Below are 20448 nucleotides of genomic sequence, written 5' to 3' on the forward strand. Positions count from 1 at the left end.
GGTGATCTGTCACCTCCAGACAGTCTGACCCACTGACTGCAACCCTGCTGGTCTCCGCTCCCCTGCCGCCCAGCCGCTGGCGTCGGGTACAGCCGCCCCGCCTGTGCTGCGGAGGCAGTCAACTGTGTGTCCTCCCCGCACTCAGCTCTCCCCAGGGCTGGCGGGGGGTCTTCTACAAACGCACATCTGATATTACCAATCACCCATTTAAACACTTTAAAGATTTCCCACTGCTTTTAGGTTAAACAACTAAACTCGGCCCGGACAGGTGTGGCTCAGTGGGCTGGGTGTTGTCTTATGAAGCCAAAGGTTAGACCTGAGTCACAGCACAGGCCTGGGCTACGGGCCAGGTGGCTGGTTGGGGGCATGCGAGAGAGGCAACTGACTGACGGATGTTTCTCTCCGTCTCTCTCTCCCTCCCTTCTCCTCTCTCTAAAAATAAATAAATAGAATCTTTTAAAAAAAATTCTTCACTAAAGTGTCCTACAACTTTCTCTCCACTCCAATGAGTCTCCGCCCTCTACCTCTGCCATTACTCCCCCCTCCTGCCCCCCTCTCCGCGCTCCGGCCCCTGCGCCTGGCGTTTCTCCCTGGCGTTTCTCCCGTGTGCTCTGTTCCCCTCCCCTCCCCTCCCGCTCCCAGGGCCTTCGGGAGGGAGGAGTCCCTCTGACGGGGCACCCCCTCTTTTGTCTGGTTTATCACTACTCATTCTTGGCCTCGGTCAGAGCCAGCCGGAACTTCCTCAGAAAGCCTTACTTGAACCCTACAGAGATGATACTCCAGCTTCAGGCTCTCAGCGCCGGTATTCGTTTCTTCATACCACATGTCAGATTTTAAGAATGCTCACAATCACAACCCCTATGCCTACTAAGCACAGCTGCCTAGCACACAGTGGGCAATCAATAGTTATGCGAAGAAAGGAAAGAAATTAAGTATATAAACTCAAGAGATTTCCATTTTGTAAAACAAAATTTGACATAAAAGTTAGAGAATATTTAGAGATTCTAAAATTTTTATTGTAAACATTGTTTTACATAATTACTAAATACTTAATATCAGTTGTGAATTTTAGTTTCATCAAAAAGTAAATAACATAAACCTTTTCATTTTCTTAGCCTTTAAAAAGGTATTTTTTAAAAATTAAGTTTTTAGCCCTGGCTGGCGTAGCTCAGTGGATTGAGCGCGGGCTGCGAACCAAAGTGTCGCAGGTTTGATTCCCAGTCAGGGGTACAGGCCTGGGTTGCAGGCCATGACCCCCAGCAACCGCACATTGATGTTTCTCTTTCTCTCTTTCTCCTTCCCTTCCCTCTCTAAAAATAAATAAATAAAATCTTTTAAAAAATTAAGTTTTTAAACAATGGGATCACAATAGAGTGCTGCAGAGTTAGCCACAAACCACACGGGGACAATCAGTATGAGAGAATACTGAATAAACGGCTACACTCAGGTCTAAAATATAACATCACATCAAATTCCATTATCCACACAGCCCAGCCTCACTGTTTGCTTTGAGTGTTAAACTTCTGCCATTAAAAAGTTTTTCACAAGTTGTTGGCTCATGCCCTAAAATGTAAGGTCAGACAACTTAAAAGAATACCACATACCTTCGCCTATTGATGTCACAACGGCCTCCTCTCCTCCCCGCTCAAATCCTATGAGTGCTAATTTATGAGCTTTATACCAAAAAACCCACAACAACAGTGCTAACCATGCATCTTTACTGGGTTCAATAACCTTTCATTTTGTCCCTGAAAAGGATGAAATGGTTTACTATGTTTCCATAATTTAGCTAAAAGCTCATACATATACAAGATATTTTATTCTTAGGGTCATGTGCCTAAAGGTTGTTTCCTCATTCCAAATAAGATTTGCTTGTAAAGATGAACAGTATCATTTCAGTATGCTCACAACTTCCAGCCAAAGGAAGGTTATACTGAGTGCATATAACAAGAACTATTTACAAATAATCTGCTGCTCTTACAGGCTGTCAGTAAAAGGAGAACTGTAATTCTATCACAGTCTGGGCCAGGCTTCCATGGACAAATAGAGATCAAAATTTTACACTATATTCTTATATATTGAATCTGCCCAAGAAAAACTGTGAAAGTAAAAATTCAAGCACTAATTAAAGTATAAAAATGCTATAACGCTCTATGACATAAACATTAAAGCATTCTGAAATTCCAGGAGTTCTGATTCCTCAGGTGGCCAAGGGTAAAGGTGCCCATTTCTGTGCAGAGTTCCTTACTAGGTTCTGAAACAGACACATGTCAACGACCAAAATAATCTTGCTAAACTGAAATGATGAAAAAAGAAGGCTAAAGGGAAAATATAACAACCCTGAGAGATAGCTATTATTAATTCCCATTCTATAAACAAGGAAATTGAAGCTCTAAAATGTAAAATAATTTGTCCATAGTCACAAAGCAATTAGGTACAATAAAGTACAAATCTAGTTCCTTTTGACACCAAAGTCCAAGTTACCATATTTTGCTGTGTATAATGTGCTCCCGTGCATAATGTACACCCACATTTTTAGAATTACCCATGTATAATGCACATCCTTATTTTTCCCTCAAAAAATTGGGCACAAGTGCACGTTATACACGGCAAAATACAGTGCTTCTATTTCTTCCAAATTAAGAGTAAAAAAATTCTATAACATAAAAACCTGACACAGTCTTACCTAGGTTCAGTTTTGTGCCATCAACTAAATACTAACATTTAAGTCAACTATCCTAGATGAAATAATCTGTTCATATTAGGAAATAAATATCTGAGTTTTTATCAGGAAGACTACAAGTAAAATTCATATTCCAGTGCAATGGTCAGCTTTGGGTGAAATTCCCCCCTTCACCCTGAATCTGTGTTCTGCAAATAAATTTTCCTGGAACACAGCTGTGCCCCTTCATTCACGTACTGTCCACGGCTGCTCTCTGCTACAAGGACAGAGCTGAGCAGTTAAACGGAGACCACATGGCCCACCACGCCTGAAACATTTACTATCTCGCCCTTTGCAGAACATCTTTGCCTGTCCTGCTCTAGGGAGTACTTGACTTAAAAAACAAAAAAGAAAGAGAAGTAAGATATCTGTAGGTTCCCAAAAAACACAGTTTTCCCATACGAAGAACCATCAGTAATAGTTCCCTCAGAGTAAGTCAGTCTATTCTCACTAGTTAACACCACGGGCCTCTCACAGAGAGAACTGTTCAGGAACAGCCGCACGTGAGTGGAAGGCCAGCACTTCCAGGCCATGTCATGTTTTTGATGGAGTTAACCTGCAAACTGTTTAAAGCATCATTAGGTATACGTACTATTAGCCACTAATTCCTCCTTTTCCCCCACATACCAAAAATGCCCACTCGGACCGGTGAGAAAGTGGGGTAAGGTAAGAACTGTTACGTCATGAGAAGGGGAAAGAGCCTACCCCACACCTACACTATTATGCTTTATTTTTTTACAGTGTGTAACACACAGGAAATCAAAGCAAGAGAGATGTGATCTTCTACCAACTTTCATAAAGATCAGCACAAAATTGGTTATTTGATTATATTTTATTTTATAAAGAAAAAAATACTACAATTGACCGACTGGTTTTGTTAAAAGTCAATTTGTTTTTATAGTGTATACAGTTTATATGGTTTTTACAATTCAGAGCCTACAGCCAATGCTTATTATATAAAAAGGTAAGAGTTTTTAAATGGTGTTTCTTGGTAGAAGCCGTGGCAACATGAGTTCCTTTATATTCTTACTTTAAGCTGAAGGATTCAATAGAGAATGAATGAACCAAGAATAAAAATAGCACTGCTGGATAGTTACAAAAATACAAAACTTTCAAAATACTAAATATATTGTCTCAATTCGTAAACAGTAAGAGAAATTAAACATTTATATCAAGCAATAAAAAGAAGTTATTACATGCTGAGTAAAATCTGAAACATTCCATAATAATCAAATATGCTGAAAGCTAACAATATACAACAATACTCTTGGAGAGTAGAGGGTCAAGGTTTATAAATACACAATGCACTCTAATGCAACAGCTAGGCGGGGGTACTAAAAATAGCTAATGCTATACAGCCCTTACTATCACCAGACACTGTTCTATGGGATTTACAGGAAGTAGTCATTTAATCCACACCGAACTATTACTGCCCCATGTTATAGCTAAAGAAGCACAAGGAGAGACAGTTGTCATGGGAGACTTCCAAGTGTCTGTGTCTCACAACTGGAAAGCTGTGCTATGTCTGCTCAGGTAAATAACTTGTCCAAGGTCATCAAGTTAGTATGTGATAGAGGTGGCATTTGAACCCAATCAGTTCAGTTCCAAAGGCAAACTCCTAACCATTATGTCACAGTCCCTCTCTCAGACAAGACCATAAAACAAAACTAGAATGTTTGCTAGTAATAGCTCACAGAACTGGGGCTTTCAATATGCAACACTGTATGACCATTTTTTAAATAATGTCACTAGAGAAAAAAGAACTAAAATTAATGATTATCTTCTTTAACATATCTTAATTATGAAAAGCACTTACATAACAATGCAAGGTAACAAATATAAAACAACAAGAACACGTCAGTAGGACACATTAAGATTCCCAGTTCAGAAACAGACGAAACTTCTAAGTAGGGGTAGACACGACGAAGAGTCCCCACCTGAACCCCCACCTCCCTTTTCTCCTCTGGGCGGGACACAGGACTATACGCCAACATCCCCCCAACTCACAGCGGCTAGGGAGAGGTGAAGCAGTGTTTTGTTTTGGCAAGGAGAGAGTATTTTTTGTAATTTAAATAAAAGCCAAGACAGGTTTTATTTCAAGTTAATTTATTGACTTATTCAACATAGAGCACTAAGGAGTACTGGAGACAACAGTATCCATCAATTATATGTAATATCCTAATGATAATTATTTGTGCTAAATAACAGGACAAACACTGTAGGGTATATGTTATGCACTCAGTTGCACAACACACACAATCGATAGATCTCTAAGGCGTCAGTTCTCAAGGAATTAATCAGAAAGAAAACAAACCGTGTTATGGCTCTACTGTTGACTCTCACAGAAGAACATCCCGAGATGACGCTGCCCCGACGGAGCCCTGCTCGGGGAGACAATAAAAACACCAAGTCGCTTCCTCTCTGTGGCACTTTACAGTCTGGCATGGACTTTCTGATCTCTGGACATGCCCATGTTCTGTATTACAACATTCACTCTATAATCTGTATTATTTAAAAATGTGTGCCTAGTTTAATTAAAAGCCTACTCTGCTCTGGAAACCCCAAAGGACAAGAAAGAATTATTCTTTCAGGCAGAGAAAAGAGCACAACAATAAAAGCAAAAGGGAGCAAGTGAAAGAGACAGACTGGAGCATCACACACACAGTAAGTAGGGAGCGACTGGAGACCAGCTAGAGAGTCAAGGCGGACGGCAGACTGTGAGGCCATGCATGACATTGAGGAGCTGGTTCTGTCTTTTAACTAATAGGAAACCAGTGCTAAGTTTTAGGCAGGGGCATAGCACTATCAGAATTGCATCATTACAAATTATAAGATAGTTCTGGCTGGTGTAGCTCAGTGGATTGAGCACGGGCAGCAGCGAGCCAAAGGGTAGCCAGTTCAATTCCCAGGCACATGCCTGGGTTGCAGGCCAGGTCCCTAGTGGGGGCCACGTGAGAGGCAACCACACATTGATGTTTCTCTCCCTCTCTTTCTCCCTCCCTTCCTCTCTAAAAATAAAAATAAATGAAGAAAATTAGAAAAAATTATAAGATATACAGAAGATGGACTTTAAAAGGACAAGAATAGAAGTGAGAAAGTGACAATACAGATGGGTGGAAAAACCTAGAATCAAAAAATATTGGGAAGCAAAATCAACAGAAAACAAAACTCAGAAAAAACGGTCTAAAATCATGCCCAGGTTGTTAACTTGGACAGCTGGGTATATGAGGTGAAGCTGTGTACGCAGGCGCTTGGAGACGAGTGTCAAGTACAGAGGGCACATCAAGACTAGGGGAACAGTGCTGGAGTGATCAGCATGCTGATGGCAGGTGAACCCATGAGAGTAAATGTAACAGCCCAAAAAGGCAGAGGGGGGCAGCCAGCTCCCCACCTTCATTGTTATGGGGCAGATGACAGACAGAGCCACGAAGAACACCAAGAAGAAACTGTCAAACACGTGCATGAGGGTAAGACGACTGGCGACTGGCAGTGGAAAACAAGAGGATATAAAAAGAACAGTCAACAAGATTGAAAGCAGTGGAAAAGCACAGTAGGACCCGGCAAGTGTGCTGGATTCAGTAAAATAAGGGTCAACAACAGCCTTGCCAGAAAGAACGTCAAACTGTAGGGGGCCGAAGAACAAATGAGGGAGAGGTTTCAGTCAACCCTTAGGACTCTGGGCAGTGAAGAGAACCAGCAGGGGTCAGGGGTAAAATGAACTTCCTTTTTCTCAATGGGAGAGACTGGAGCATGTTTAGAATGGAAAAATAAGCCAGGAGAAAGGAGTAGGCTGAAGATATAAGAAAGTGAGAACAAAACTGAGAGCAGGGTTCTGGAAGAGACGAAGGACAGCAGGGCGTCCTGAGTAAGGCAGGAGGTGAGTGTGGCTTTGGAAAAGAGGCAGGAAGAACGAGAGGCAGGTGAGCCAGACACAAAGGCACTCGGGTGACGTGGGAGTAGTGCAAGGTGGAGCGAGGTCCTAGCAGTGCGTACCACTGTCACGGTGTGACTTCCAGGGGCAACTAGCACTTCTCACTTCAAAGCCACATCTCTGAGACCACGCACTGTCACCAGTTCTGTCACTACCACCGATACAAACTGCTGTGACGAGAGTTACTAGCCCACCACCGTGTGGTTGCGGAGGGCTTCTCTAGCACACTAGGACGCCTGCCTGGGTCCATGCTGACCAACAGAACCGCGAGCTATGCTCCCTGCACGCGAAAGAACTGCTATATATGTGACCTAAAAATAGGAATTTTCATTCTGAAGGATAATCTACAAGATGAATCACATGTCCCTAGGCTTATAAATATTCATACATACATAAAGCATTTCTTAAATTTAATTTAGTAAATGTTTAAAAATCTTCCTTCGAGTATAAGATACAAATGCTCACGAGAAAGTAAACACACGCCCAAGTTCTTAGGAAGCCACATAAGTGTAAAAAAAAAACCTTTAGCATTCCCCACTCCCCAGTAAGTTAGTATCAGATGGTTCAAAAAGTCTCTAATTCTTCTCCTAGTGTTCACAGAACATGAATACTGTAACATACGTCTCTAAAAGGAACACATACACGTAGCAACCCTTGTGGTTTTTTATCCTATCTAATATCACTTGATTTCAGACGCTCTTCTGATTTCACGCTTCCGGTCCGCATCGGGGACTGAAACGAAACACTTCCTCCCACAATGACTGTCTGCAAGAACACCCAATCTCTCCTAAGGCAGAATGGCTGTAAGACACTCTAGACAGAGGGGAGGAGGGAAATACAAGTTAACCCCCAACAGCAGAGAACTCCATGACAAAAATGACTTTCCTTTTATGCGAAATGATTTCATGTCAAAGGCAAAGGAAGAACATCAAAGCTTTTTTCCTTTTTGCATTTAGTTTCTTAGAAAACACATTTTAAACTTCTGTTTTGTGAATTTTTAGCATTCTAAAAATGTGTACCAACGTGACCCCACTCTCCCTCCGCCTGAAAGCAGAGCGAGGGCTGCAGACCTGCAAGTTACCCAGCAGGGCTCGGGCAGGACGAGGCGCGCGCGCCCCGCAGGCCACGGGAGCAGGTGGCTGGGCCCAGCTGGGTTGCTTACCAAAGGAAAAACATGTAAAGCAATTAAACCGCATGTTTAATTGCTTTAAAAAATGTAAAGCAAGTATAGATGGTATGACTAATGCTTCCATCCTCAGATCAGCTGATAACGGCCGATTTGCAGAAGAAGGTAGAGTCAGCGGCATGCCTGCAGGAAGTCAAGCCACAGGAAAAACACAGCACAATTTCTTAGGGACGTCAATTTAACTCAAAGATTTAGACCAGGTAAGTTAAGTAATTATTACTGACTACCGATAATTGTTTACATCTGCAATTATTATGTGGCAGATTCTATGTTACATGTTCTATACACAGAATGGGAATGTAATACAGTGAAGTATCTTATATTCAAACCAAGCTCCACCACTTACTAGGTGTGTAACCCTAGGAACAGCACTTCTCTGTGCCCCAGTTTTGTTAGAGGAGATAATAAAAGTACCTACCTCACTGAAATGTTCTGAGGAGTAAATGAGGCAAGAAAAATAAAGCATTTAGAACCACCCCTTGGTAAGAAAACCCACAAAAAAGTTAGCTACTATTGTCACTGTCATTATCACCATCACAGTTATTATCGCTCCCAATAATCCTAAGAAGTAAATGCTATTATTATCCTCATTCAATGCTCATTAGGAAATTGAAGCTAAGAACTCACACTAGTAATTCTAGAAAAAAGACAGAGTTATTTATACCTTTTAAACAATAAACCCCAGTCTTAAGAGAGCGTGCCGGACATCTATGTGGACTTGATCTGCACACTTCCAAAGCATGTGTTCAACTACCTGCGGCTTCGGCTGTACTTGAGAGAAAGCCTGACAGAAAATAACTCATGACAAAACCCAAGCTCCCTAGCAGAGTATGTGAGGTCCTGCAGCGCCCCACTTGACACTTCATGACCCAATAAAACTAAATTACTTTTAGTTCCTTGCTATTTTGCCCCTCAGTATACTATTCAAACCCCCTCACTCCACCTGAAGTGCCTGCCCTCTTCTCTCCATGTCAGGTTCACCCCTCTCCTACTTCAAGACTCAGCAACTCTCGGAAGGGGGCCCTGGCTGCACCCAGCACTCCCGGGGCACCTCAATGCCACTTCTACTGCAGTCAGAAATACGACGAAGTTTCGTGTTCACACACTGCCTCCGAGAGACTGTGCCATTCAACCCTGTATATACATCCGGTGCCCACCAGCACCTGCCAGACTTCAAGGCGCTCAAATAAGCTCATGTTAATTTGGAGTAACCAGTCTCTCAAAAGCCTAAGACCCTAAAAATTCAAGCTTTCTCAAGTTTCAGAAGTCTTCTAAGAAAACAGTTTGAAAGATTTTCATCTGATAACTAGGAACAACATGCTTCCTTTTTTAAAAAAATATTTCACTTATTTTCAGAGACAGGAGAAGGGAGGGAGAAAGAGTAGGAGAACAACACTGATGTGTGAGAGAAACACTGACTGGTTGTCTCTTGCTCACCCCCAACTGGGGACCTGGCCTGCAACCAGGCACGTGCCCTCACAGGGAACTGAACCAGCAACCCTTTGGTTCGCAGGCGGTGCTCAATCCACTCAGCCACACCAGACAGGGCCGTACCTCCTTTTAAGTTCAGAAAATCTACTGTTCTGTACAGTCAACAAGCAAAGCCCATGATCATCTACTTGGCTCCCTTAATCAGATTCTGTTTTCTTCATATTGGGATCTACATAGTATATATACAATATACTATATAATTCTACAGAGATACAAAATCTGAAGCCTCAAACAGAACATGAGTAAGTCAAACAACCCAAGTGAGTGAAATCAGAAATTCAGATTAAGCCATTAACAATTACAAGGCTATCTCCCTTCAACCAAATTTTTATATTACATGAGGAATGCCAAAATAATGGCTTTCACCTCTATTGGACCCAATACTTTTTAAAAAATGCATTCTTTGCAACAACTCCTATATCTTCCAAAAATAAATAACTAAACACCTTACAGGTAAAAGAAAGGGAAAGTAAAAGGAAAGCAATTTTTAATAAAATTAGCATTTCGATATATGAATGGTCAGGTAAGACTGCCCATGGAGCTCGACCCTTGGTCCTTGGCTAAGATCAGGGAAGACTGCCCACGAAGACGTAAGGAAGGCGTCAGCGCCTGCACATACGTCCCTACAGTAATACGAGTGCTCACAGACCAGACTTACCGGAAACGGTAAGAATGAGAGAAAAATAACTGACATAGAACAACATAAGACAACTGACTTGAAGATAACAAGGGTTTGACTATACATATCCTTTCATGGGCGACAGGGAACAAAAATCAGATTGGAAAAACAACCAGCAAGCTGTCTTTTACATAGCATAAAACACCGTATGAATGTAGACTAGGGAAAATAAAGTTCCCAATTTGGAGTAGGGGGATAACATGAGAGATAGACAAGTTAATTAATTCAAACAGCTAGCAACAATATTTAAGATAACTGTCCAATTTAACTTAATAAAATAATCTGTAAATTATTATAGTACTGTAACATTCTCTACTTCTTGGTAGTCTCTGGAATTTAAAAATAAAAAATACCATATAAAAGTCAAGTCTGATTTTTCCACCAAAGAACCATTATTTAGCCCGTATTTCCAGACATCACTTTTATCTAGTCAGGTTCCTTTTTAAATTATTTTCCTGTTGTTTCCCAGGGGTGCTATATTATAACCACGTAATGTAACATATTAGACCTGATACACCTCACAGGGCCTGCAGAAGGCTGTTATAATACAACATTAATGGCCCGTGAATCACATACACGCTGGCATCTGCGCCCTCGAGAACTCACTTCACACATTTAAGCTGGGATTGGCCATGTGACTTAATTTGGCCAACTGGACTTCAGCAAATGGGATACAAACTGAGGCTCGACAAGCACTTGGCCATTTCGACTTGCTCTGCTGTAACACAAGCACCACAGTATGAAGCCAAGGCTGACAGACCACTTGGAAAGAGGAGACCCAGTTTTCCCACGCATCACAGCCATCCAGACAGTTGAGGGTCTAGAGACATCTGAGTGAGGCTGTCTTGGACCATTCGGGTGGGGCTGAGCCAGCTGGATGACTAAGTCATCCAATTTGCCTTAGATGGTCTGAGACATGGGAAATCTTCGGAAATTTTTAGCAAAGAGCTGACATGATCTAACCTAGATTTTAACAGGTTCCAGCTGGCTGCTATGTTGAGAAATGACTGGCTTTGACCAGTAGGCAGCAATAGAGATTTTAAAATGTGATGAGACTCTGACAACAGCGTTTGAATGGAAAGAAGAGAGGAGAGGAGGGAGGAGGAGGAAGAGGAGGAGGGTGGTGGGGAAGAGAGAGAGAAGAGTCAAAAATGATTCACAGTTTTCAGCCTAAGAAGCTGGAGTAGTGGATTTGCCCTTTACCAACAAGAGGAAGATGATACAAGTGGGTATGGGGAAAAATCCATTTTGGGACAACAGTGATTGGCACATGGTATTATACAAGCACATACTGTTGTTTTTTTACAATAAAACTGAGTTTGAGATAATTACCATACATCCAGATGAGGATAAACTGGCAGTTAAAGAGTGTGGGGCTTAAAGGAAAGGTCTAAACTAGATACTCATTTGGGACTCATCGGCATATACAGGCTAGAGATAGTAAGAGAACAGTAAACAGGCTAAAAAGTAAAGGACAGAGGGGAGGTGTCCTGGAAGCCAAATGAAGAAAGAGCTTCAACAAAGAGGGCAGAATCATAAATGCAGCTGATGCATCAAGTCAAATAAGTCCTCAGTACTGAGTATTGGACTCAGTAATGTGGAAGTCACTGAGGATCTTGTTAAGAACAATTCTGATGGAGAAGTGAGGGAATAAGTAAGCTCCATGCCTGACTTCGCTGTAAGACAGAGGAGACAAACTGAATTCAGACATCTTTGTCTAGGAAAGAGAAGCAGTAGCTGGAGGGAGATGTCACGGTCAGAGTTTTTAAGATGGAACTCGTAACATGATTTTTCTGGGATGGAATGGGAACAATGACAACATCTGAAAGACCCAATGGAGAAAAATACAGAAGTATAAGGGAGTCTCGTGAGTGCCATAGGGGTCTGTTTAAATATTGTACATGGTTAATGGGGGGGGGGGGCACTTAAATGAAAGAATAACCTGTAGTGTACTTTATAGAGAAAGAAAGATAAATTATAACTATTGGGGGCCTACTAAGCGACAAGTGGATTACATAAACCATTCCCAATTTAGTTTTCATAGTAATCCAAGATAACTATTATTTTTCCGACTTTATAAATAAAGGCCCAGAGATTCTAGGGAACTTGCCCAAGATCACAAAGGTTGTAAGTGCTAGGACTGGGGTTCAAACCCAGCTATATCACAATTCCAGAGCCTAAACCACTTCTATTCGTTATTCCACAATGCATAACAGACCTCCGTTCTCAACAATTGACATATTCAAACCTCAGTGGTGATTTCTGTTAAAGTACTAGCACAGGAGCATGGCTTTCCACTCCTGCTCCGGCTGGCACCACAAGAAACAGACGTGGATCTCACTCACCTGTGTACCTCCGGACCGAGTTTATCAAGTGAACAGAATCCTCACACCAATGGTGCTCGACTGTATTTCTACGCTTTCTCTGGCTGGTGTTCTTGAAAGCCCAGAACCTGAATTTCCCTTCCCAATTTTATGAAAACCCTCAACTTACAAGGCAGAACCAACTTTCCACTACCGATTTACCAGTTTCCCTTGCAGCTAGGGTGCAGACACCTGAACCAAACGATCGATGAACATACCAACCGCACCTGTCAACGGCGTCCAGCGAGAGAAAGAGGGAACTGTGGCGAATCCATCCCGGATAGTGGCAGCAACCACATCCACTTTCCAGGGTCAGTGGTCAGTCCCCGTAGGTGGTGTCGGGGCTGAACCAGGGATACAAGTTATGAATAGGATCAAGGTCCTGCACAGCAGTGTCTTCACAGACTGAACTTGAAGGCTGTATGGTCCAGGCCATGCAGCTACTGTAGGAGGCAAAACAATGGCCTCCCAAAGACGCGCACACACCCGATTCCCCAGAGATTTTGAGTGTGTTACCTTAGATTGCAAAGGGGACTAATATTATGTCAGATGTGGTTATATTAAGGATTTCGAAAAAAGATTACCCTGGATTAGCTTGGCGTGCCCACTGCAGTCACAGGGATCTCTGTGAGGAAAAGAGGGAAGAGGCCAATTCAGAGATGTGAGGAGGAAGCTGAGGGCAGTGACGTGATGGCTGGTTCTGAAGGGGAGCAGGGCCGTGAGCCGAGGAATGCAAGCAGCCTCGAAAGCTGGAAAAGTTAAAGAAATGGATGCTCCCCCAGAACCTCCAGAAGAAATGACACCTAGAGTTCAGCCTAGTGGAACCCATTTCCAACTTCTGACCTCCAGAACTGTAAGATAATAACTTGGTGTTTTTTTAGCCGCCAACTTCATAGTACTTTGCAACTAAAAAGCAACACGGCTGCTGTGCCTGGGCCCCGCAGCCCTCACTTGCTTCCATGAGCCGAGTGGTCTCCGCTCCTCACGACCGAGGGCCTCGCTGAGAGTCTCCCCTTACACTCCCATCCTCAAACCCACTTAGTCTACTAGCATTTCTCAGAAAGATGGCAGTTTCCGCTTCTTGTCGTTGCCTGAGTGGGCTCAGTTCTGTTCACACCACATCGGAGACTGACACTAGCCGTAAGTCAGACCTCGCCACTTCTTGAAGACCGAGATGTGTCATTCTGACTGAGACTGTCATGTAATTCAAAACGTTCTCAAGAAGTACAACCTCATACTCTACTAGTCAACATTGACAACGTGTCTGTATTGCTCTAAAGTTCCATCAAGATAATTAGAGAAAGCCCTGTCCTCAAATGCTATCGGGGAACAAACACCAGGCAGTCTGACTAATGAATGGGTACTGAGAACACAGAGAAACGTCTGACCGTCTCCCTGACAAAACTCTAGGTTGACTCTAAGAAGGATTTTCCGGAAGAAGAAACTTTTCAAAGACAGTGTGAAGTCACATGAGAAGACTCTAAGTTAAGGAGAGGAAAGCTGTCCCTTTTTTTAAGTTAACCAGTCTTACTCTCTCCATTTCAGAAACCTATGTATTTAAATAAGAAAAACGATAAATTCAAAGATGTCGGGCCACATAAAAAAAGCTTTAGTAATTTGTTACTTTTAAAAAGCCACACTGGTTTTTTTTCTTTTGAAACAGTATGTTATTATCTAAAATTTAAATTTCCTACATGTCCAGTTATATTCCCTGGTGTCAGGGTCTCTACTGGGAGCTCTACTCAGCGGACAAGGAAAAGGCAACCCGATCTTCCGTACTTCTGTACCTGACGTGCAAAAACTGGCAAGTCATTCTCCACTTGAGCTATTAGTGAGGGGAGGAGGGGTCAGAACTGTTCTTCCCATAGTAGCTGCTTCTCAATATCCCAAAGAGTCCTGGAAAATAGACTGTACGAGGTCTGTCCAGAAGGTATCCAGATATATAATATGAAAAATAGAGACATTTATTGAAGATACAAGAAACATTATACATAAGACAATGACTCCTCAGTCCCATTCAAAGTAGGCACCTTGGGACCTCACACAGTTCTCCCAGTTGCCATCAGCTGCCCTGCCACATTTTCCTGAATCTCATGGATGGTCTGAAATCTCTTCCCTTTCAAAGGTGATTTTAGTTTTGGGAAAAGCCCAAAGTGCCAGAGTGCCAACTCTGGGCTACAGGGGGGCTGAGTCACCTGGGTGATTTGATGTTTTGCCAGAAAACTCTGCAAGAGACATGATGCATGAGTGGGCACGTTGTTGTGATGGAGCTGCCAATCACCAGCTGCCCATCACTGCGGCCTTCTGAGTCATCTGAATAGCTTCCATGGAGGAATGTTCAAGCTTAACACAAAATTGGATGCAGATTCGGTGCTATATTGTCTCAGTCATTTTGAATGTGACGGCCACACAGAACACATGCTCACTCAATGGCATGTACTGCCCCCACTGACTCGTACAGTGAAGTTGTCATTGGTCACACACGTGCAGTCCAGTCCACTCGCCTTGGCTGCCAGGTTACACTGATGTCGTGTGAACCATTCTTGCTACATTAGCAATGGCTGGACTTTTTCCGGACAGACCTCGTATTTACACAGCAATACTAAAGGTAGAAACTGCAGGAAAAGCCACTATGGGAGAAGAGCAGCAGGCTAACTTGGTCAGTCTAAAGTAACTTATTTCAAATATAAAGGAAAAACAATCCCTCCCTTCTGTTCCCACTAATGAGCTCTCTGGCAACACTTCCCTGTCCTCTCCCTGATTATCTTACAAAAAATAAATGCATTAGGCAGGTTAATATTGATGAAAAAGGTTTGTTCAGATTATACATACACATATAAAATATTTACATATTATATAATAGTAAATATTTAGAGAACAAAAATAAAATAAAAATGAAACCCTACAATACTAAGCAAATAAGAGCATAAAACCAGAGCTACGGAGCCCTTACGAGGTGCAGCGGGAAGAGCGGATTCTGGAGACGGACCCCTGGCTCACCCCACGGCTCTGCTATGCCGCGCGTGGCCTTGCGCTCAACTCTTCTCACGGCCCTCTCCGCTCTCTCTTCTCGAACACGAAGCCCACAGTCTGCACCTCATGGCTTGCTGTGAGGACGCAGAGCTAATAAACAACATTTCAAGTAGTGTTTGGTGCAAAATAAAATTGGTGGCGTATTAATCATTTCAAAAGCACAGACCAAGCAGCCTCTCCCTACGCAGTTACCTACCTCACTGCTACTCCACATGAGCCTCAAATGTCAGACCTGAACACACAAAAGCTAGGACAGCACTGCCAGATTACGGGTGACTGGAAGCCAGTCCAGGACCCATATGGCAAAGGGGTCTAGATCATAAATTAAGAAACCCTTCAACAATCAGGTTAAAATGATTCATGAAGATTTTAATAAAATCATAAAACAACATACCAAACAATTTAAAATGAAGGATATTAAGAGTCCCTTCCACGGTTTCACAAAGATTTATACTACAGGGTACAACCGTATGGCTCCAAACCAGGATATGCTGCATACGTCTCCCAGGCGCAACACAGAAACAAGTAAATCCTCATGCAAAAGAAAGCAATTCTCTGTTGGCATTTAAAACGGGAGAGAATTTCTCATGGTGACACATTTCTGAGCACTGGCATCACTTGTAGCCTCACACCGGCTGCCAAAAATAGTGGAGAGGAAAGACTAATTGTTATTTCAGTTATGAAGAAACAGTGGAGGTTACAAATAGGAAAGCAGAAAACTTGCAGGTTGTTTTATTAGCGTGGTATTGCATTATATCATTTTCAAACTCACTTGACAGTGCATGGCTATAATTCCCAGGTTACAAATTGTTCTCTCATTTCCATCTTACCTCACCTTGAAATCTGGGGGTCTGAAATGAGTAACCTAAAGAAACTGTTGACATTTGGGTCTAAAATTAAAAAAAAAGTAACTTATGCCTCATCAAGAAAAACACTTCCTTCAGCAAGGCTCTTATATATGAAGGGGAACATGCATGCTGGTCACTGGGTCTGGGCGCCCCCCCCCCCCCCCCCCCGTCGTTTCTCACTGGAACCCCTAATTAATCACCTTTCCCCTCACAGTGTGGTCCTTCTCCCTCTGATTCTGAGACACTAGACGTCTTCAACAGAAGCAGTGGGATTCACGGGGACGAAGTTGTGGTCAAGATGGGATGGCTGAATTTGTACAAGCATTCTGAAAAAATGACAAGGTCTAAGATATGATATGGGCCTATGTGAAGGTCACTGTGTTAAGGAGAAAGGTCATGAGACAAAAGAACACAAAATGAATACTGTTCACATGAGTATTCCAAGAAAATACTAGTTTTGTGAGATGTGACAGAAGTTTCAGAAACACTAAACTCTCCCTCTCGGAGGTTTCATAACTACATTAGCATGTTACACACTAGGAGAAGTCCTACAGAAGGATCCAGTCTGAACCCAAAATTCTTAAATGTATTTTGCCTTGAAAATATTGAGAATCCTAACATCTATGAATTTCCCAGAGAATTAACATTTGTCTAGCATTCTAAAAAATGCTAAACAAATAAAGACATCATGGAATCTGCTTTTTAAAAAAAAGTGAGATGCATGAAATCATCCCAGTACTAGCAAGGATGTAAGGATTAGAGGTACTTTTAAATAGCACTAAGGCCAGAATCAACAGTACAAATCTTCCGGTGCCTTCTGGCAACACCTACCATGTATTAATTCCCTATTGTTGCTATAACCGATTACCACACATTTAGTGGCTTAAAACAACACAAATTCATTATCTTACGGGTCTGAAAGTCAAAAGCCTAAATGAGTCCCAGTGGGGTCAAAACAAGGTGTGACCATGCCTGTGTTTCTTCCAGGAGGCTCTAAGAATCCCAGTTTTTGCCCTTTTCTGATTCGCGAGGGTATCTGCACTCCTTGGCCTGTGACCCTGCTCCGTCCCAGCAGGATCCCATCTCCCCAGTTCCGACCCTCCTGCCTCCCTTTTCCACACTCAAAGGACATCTGTGATCACACTGGACATACCAAACCTCGACGACCCCTTTATTTTAAAGTCAGCTGACGAGCAACCTTGACTCCCCCGTGCCACATAACATGACAGATCTCAGGGACCAAGATGTAGACATCTCCTGAGGGGAGTGGGGGGGACATTATTCCACCTACCACGCTGAATGACATATTTTTAAATGTGCATTCAGCCCTGCCATTCAAGTGTACACAAGAATATGTGTGCACAAGGATGTTCATTATAGCACTTCCATAATAATGAACCAGTTCTACATTAGCACTTGAAATTTTTAAAAATTAGCTTTTCAGAAATATGCTTAATACATGAATTCACAACCACTAATTGTACACCATCAAAATTACATATATAACACTACTTGAAGCTCAATTGCAAACACACATACCAAAACAGAAAGCTAATTTTTAACAGCACCGCCCAAGTGTGTGCAGTTGTCAAAGAGGGGGCAGATTAAAGCCAATCCCAGCAGAGCATGCACGACAAAAAGTGAAGCCAGTCCTAACTGTCACTAATTAAGTACCTTGAGTTTCAGTTCCCTTCTCTGCAAAATGCCAATCCATTTTTACCAGGTTACTGTTTAGGAGAGCTTAAGAAGACAATTATGTAAAAGCTTCTGAAGTATAAAGTACTAGTGAAATGTACAATGGTCCCTTGAGGAATAAAGTAGACCACTCCACAGTAAAGGCCCTTCCACCACCCTACAGCTCTTCGAGGCACAATGGTTCCCACCCAATTTCAAGACTACATTAGCAAGTTCATAAGGTAAATACTGATACACATAGAAATGCAGAAAATGAATACAATGCATAAATTAGGCTCTTTCAACACATGGAACTAGGTTGGATTTTATATACTCATCTTCTCATGTAATTTGCTCAATAATTCTATCATTGTCATTTTATAGGCAGGAAAACGCAGAGCAGAAAACTAAAAGTAGAGAGGTTCAAGGTCACATTGCTATACATAGCAGTGCTGGGACCTGAACTTGGGACAACCTAATTACAAATTAGGCCAATCTTAACTCAAAGGCCCTGCTCATTCAACTCACTACAACATACTGTTCTGGTAGTAAGCCAAAAAGACCCGTCTATGAGTTTTTTCTCTTCCTTATTTATAAACCAGAATTGATGACCAATATGTCTTAACGTTAGAGATGTGCCTCTTAAAATGTTCTTTTTTTATTAAAAATGAAACACAGCAGAATAAATTATTATTTCAGATAAATAACATGAGCATTAAGGTTAAAGAAAGCAGAACTCAAAAAAATATGCATTTCATAAAATGAGATGTTAAAATAAAAAATTTTCACTTCAAAATACCTTGCATGAACTGTGTGCACACATGTGCAAATTTTTGCAGACACCCTAGTGTACTTCTTATATTCACATGCATCCTGTCCGTGGCAGTTCCCTTAACACTATGCTTTTTATCTTTTCCCACCAGCAAAAACAAATTTATTTTCAAGTAAGCATACCTTTAAACTCATTTCTTCCTTGAGTATCATCTTTCAATTGCATTCTACTCTAATTATCTTCTACTGATATCTCATCACTACATAGTATCTCAGGGAAAACTGAGTTAGGTTGGCACCTGATAAAAAACTAAATAAATAATTCATGACCTTTCTAGGAGGCAGTATTAGTAAAGCACATTCAAATGTCCAGTATCGTAATGAACAGAGCAGTGAAATACTAAGCCTTTGGAAAAAGGAGAGGAAAAAAAGGGACTCAACCTGTGTAGTTGGTGAACCAAGGGAGTTTTTAGAAAACAGGTTGAGCACATTAATGCACGGGTACAGCATTTAATTTAAATACAATAGATTTTAGAACCATGCTTTTCACTGAAGACGAGACACTACATCCCTGACTAGTGTGGCTCAGAGGACTGGGCGTCATTCTGCAAGCCCAAAGGGGGCCAGTTTCAGTCCCAGCGAGGGCCCGGGTCACCAGGCCAGGTCCCCGGCACACGTTTCTCTCGCCCACGTTTCTCCTGCCTGTTGTTGTTTCTCTCGCACGTCAATGTTTCTCTCCCCCGTCAATGTTTCTCTCCCCCTCTTTGTCCCTCCCTTCCCCTCTCTCTAAAAATAAATAATTTTTTAAAAGACACTATATAAGGAAAAATGTCAAGAACTGCAAGAAGAAAATGGTTCTGCAACTTTTTTTATGAAACTTTAAAACACTGAATCCAAAAAGACCTCACTTAATGTCTTGATTTCCCCTTTTCCACCTCTACCTCCACTCCACATCTGGTGTCAACTGGTGAAGCTTCCATACAGTCAGTCCCATCCACTCAAAGATATTTTCAGAATTACATGCATTCACTAAAACTCTCATCTCCCGCAATAATAATTTAGTAATGTCCCAAATAACTAAGATTTGCCTAAGATGAGGCTCCTCTCAAAGGCAGGGAAATTTCAATCCGTGTGTGCCTCCAAGCAGCACTGCAGGCAGCACGCACCCCTTTCTCTCAGGCCTCCCCACAACGAGAACGTGTGCAGTCAACACCAGCCACTCCAACATAAACCACTCCCGTAAGATTACTGACCAGGTTTGCAGACAGGCTCCCAAAGGAAACACGGAACGAGAGTGGCTAATCAAAGTCTCTTTAATACATACGACACAACCTGACTGCCAGTCTGACCTAATCGTGGTGTTTACGTCAACCAAGCTCTCATTCATAATTCCAAAGGTTTTCGAGTTCCTCAAGTGCACTGCCACAGGCACTCGCTCATTTTTTCCCCCTTCCTGCTATTTCTTCCTTTTGTCTTCATCTGGCTAGTCCTACTCATCCTTTAACACTGAGCTCAGAGTTCAACTCCAGAAGCTTTCTCTGCACTGCCCGGGGAGAAGTTCCGCCTGCCTTAGTATAGTCAAGACATCCCTTAAATGAAATAAAATGAAAACACTTAACATCGTATTTGTCACATTGTATTGAAGTACATGTGCAACATCCCTCTCCCCCAGGAGACCACCATCCTAAAGAACAAAATTCAGTTCATTTGTTTTTATATTCTCAGAGCCTAGCACTGGTTATCTGCAAGT

General features: G+C 42.1%; 1 protein-coding gene across 8 annotated transcripts in view; it reads right to left on the reverse strand.

Annotated features, from left to right (window-relative positions):
- SMG7 (SMG7 nonsense mediated mRNA decay factor) overlaps positions 1 to 20448 on the reverse strand; it is a 66729-nt gene that overhangs the window by 36453 nt on the left and 9828 nt on the right. For 2 of the 8 annotated variants that reach the window (XM_036015486.1, XM_028530577.2), the window contains exon 1: positions 7327 to 7411. The exons of 4 other annotated variants lie outside the window; for them this stretch is intronic. In XM_036015486.1, coding sequence (XP_035871379.1) covers positions 7327 to 7379 — 53 coding nt within the window. In that variant the 5' untranslated portion in view covers positions 7380 to 7411. Of the gene's footprint in view, positions 1 to 7326; positions 7416 to 20448 lie in introns of those variants that run through there. 2 more of the 8 variants (XM_036015483.1, XM_036015484.1) reach the window with 2 other exon arrangements.

Source organism: Phyllostomus discolor, chromosome 14 (assembly GCF_004126475.2).
Source record: "Phyllostomus discolor isolate MPI-MPIP mPhyDis1 chromosome 14, mPhyDis1.pri.v3, whole genome shotgun sequence".
Lineage (NCBI taxonomy): Eukaryota > Metazoa > Chordata > Mammalia > Chiroptera > Phyllostomidae > Phyllostomus > Phyllostomus discolor.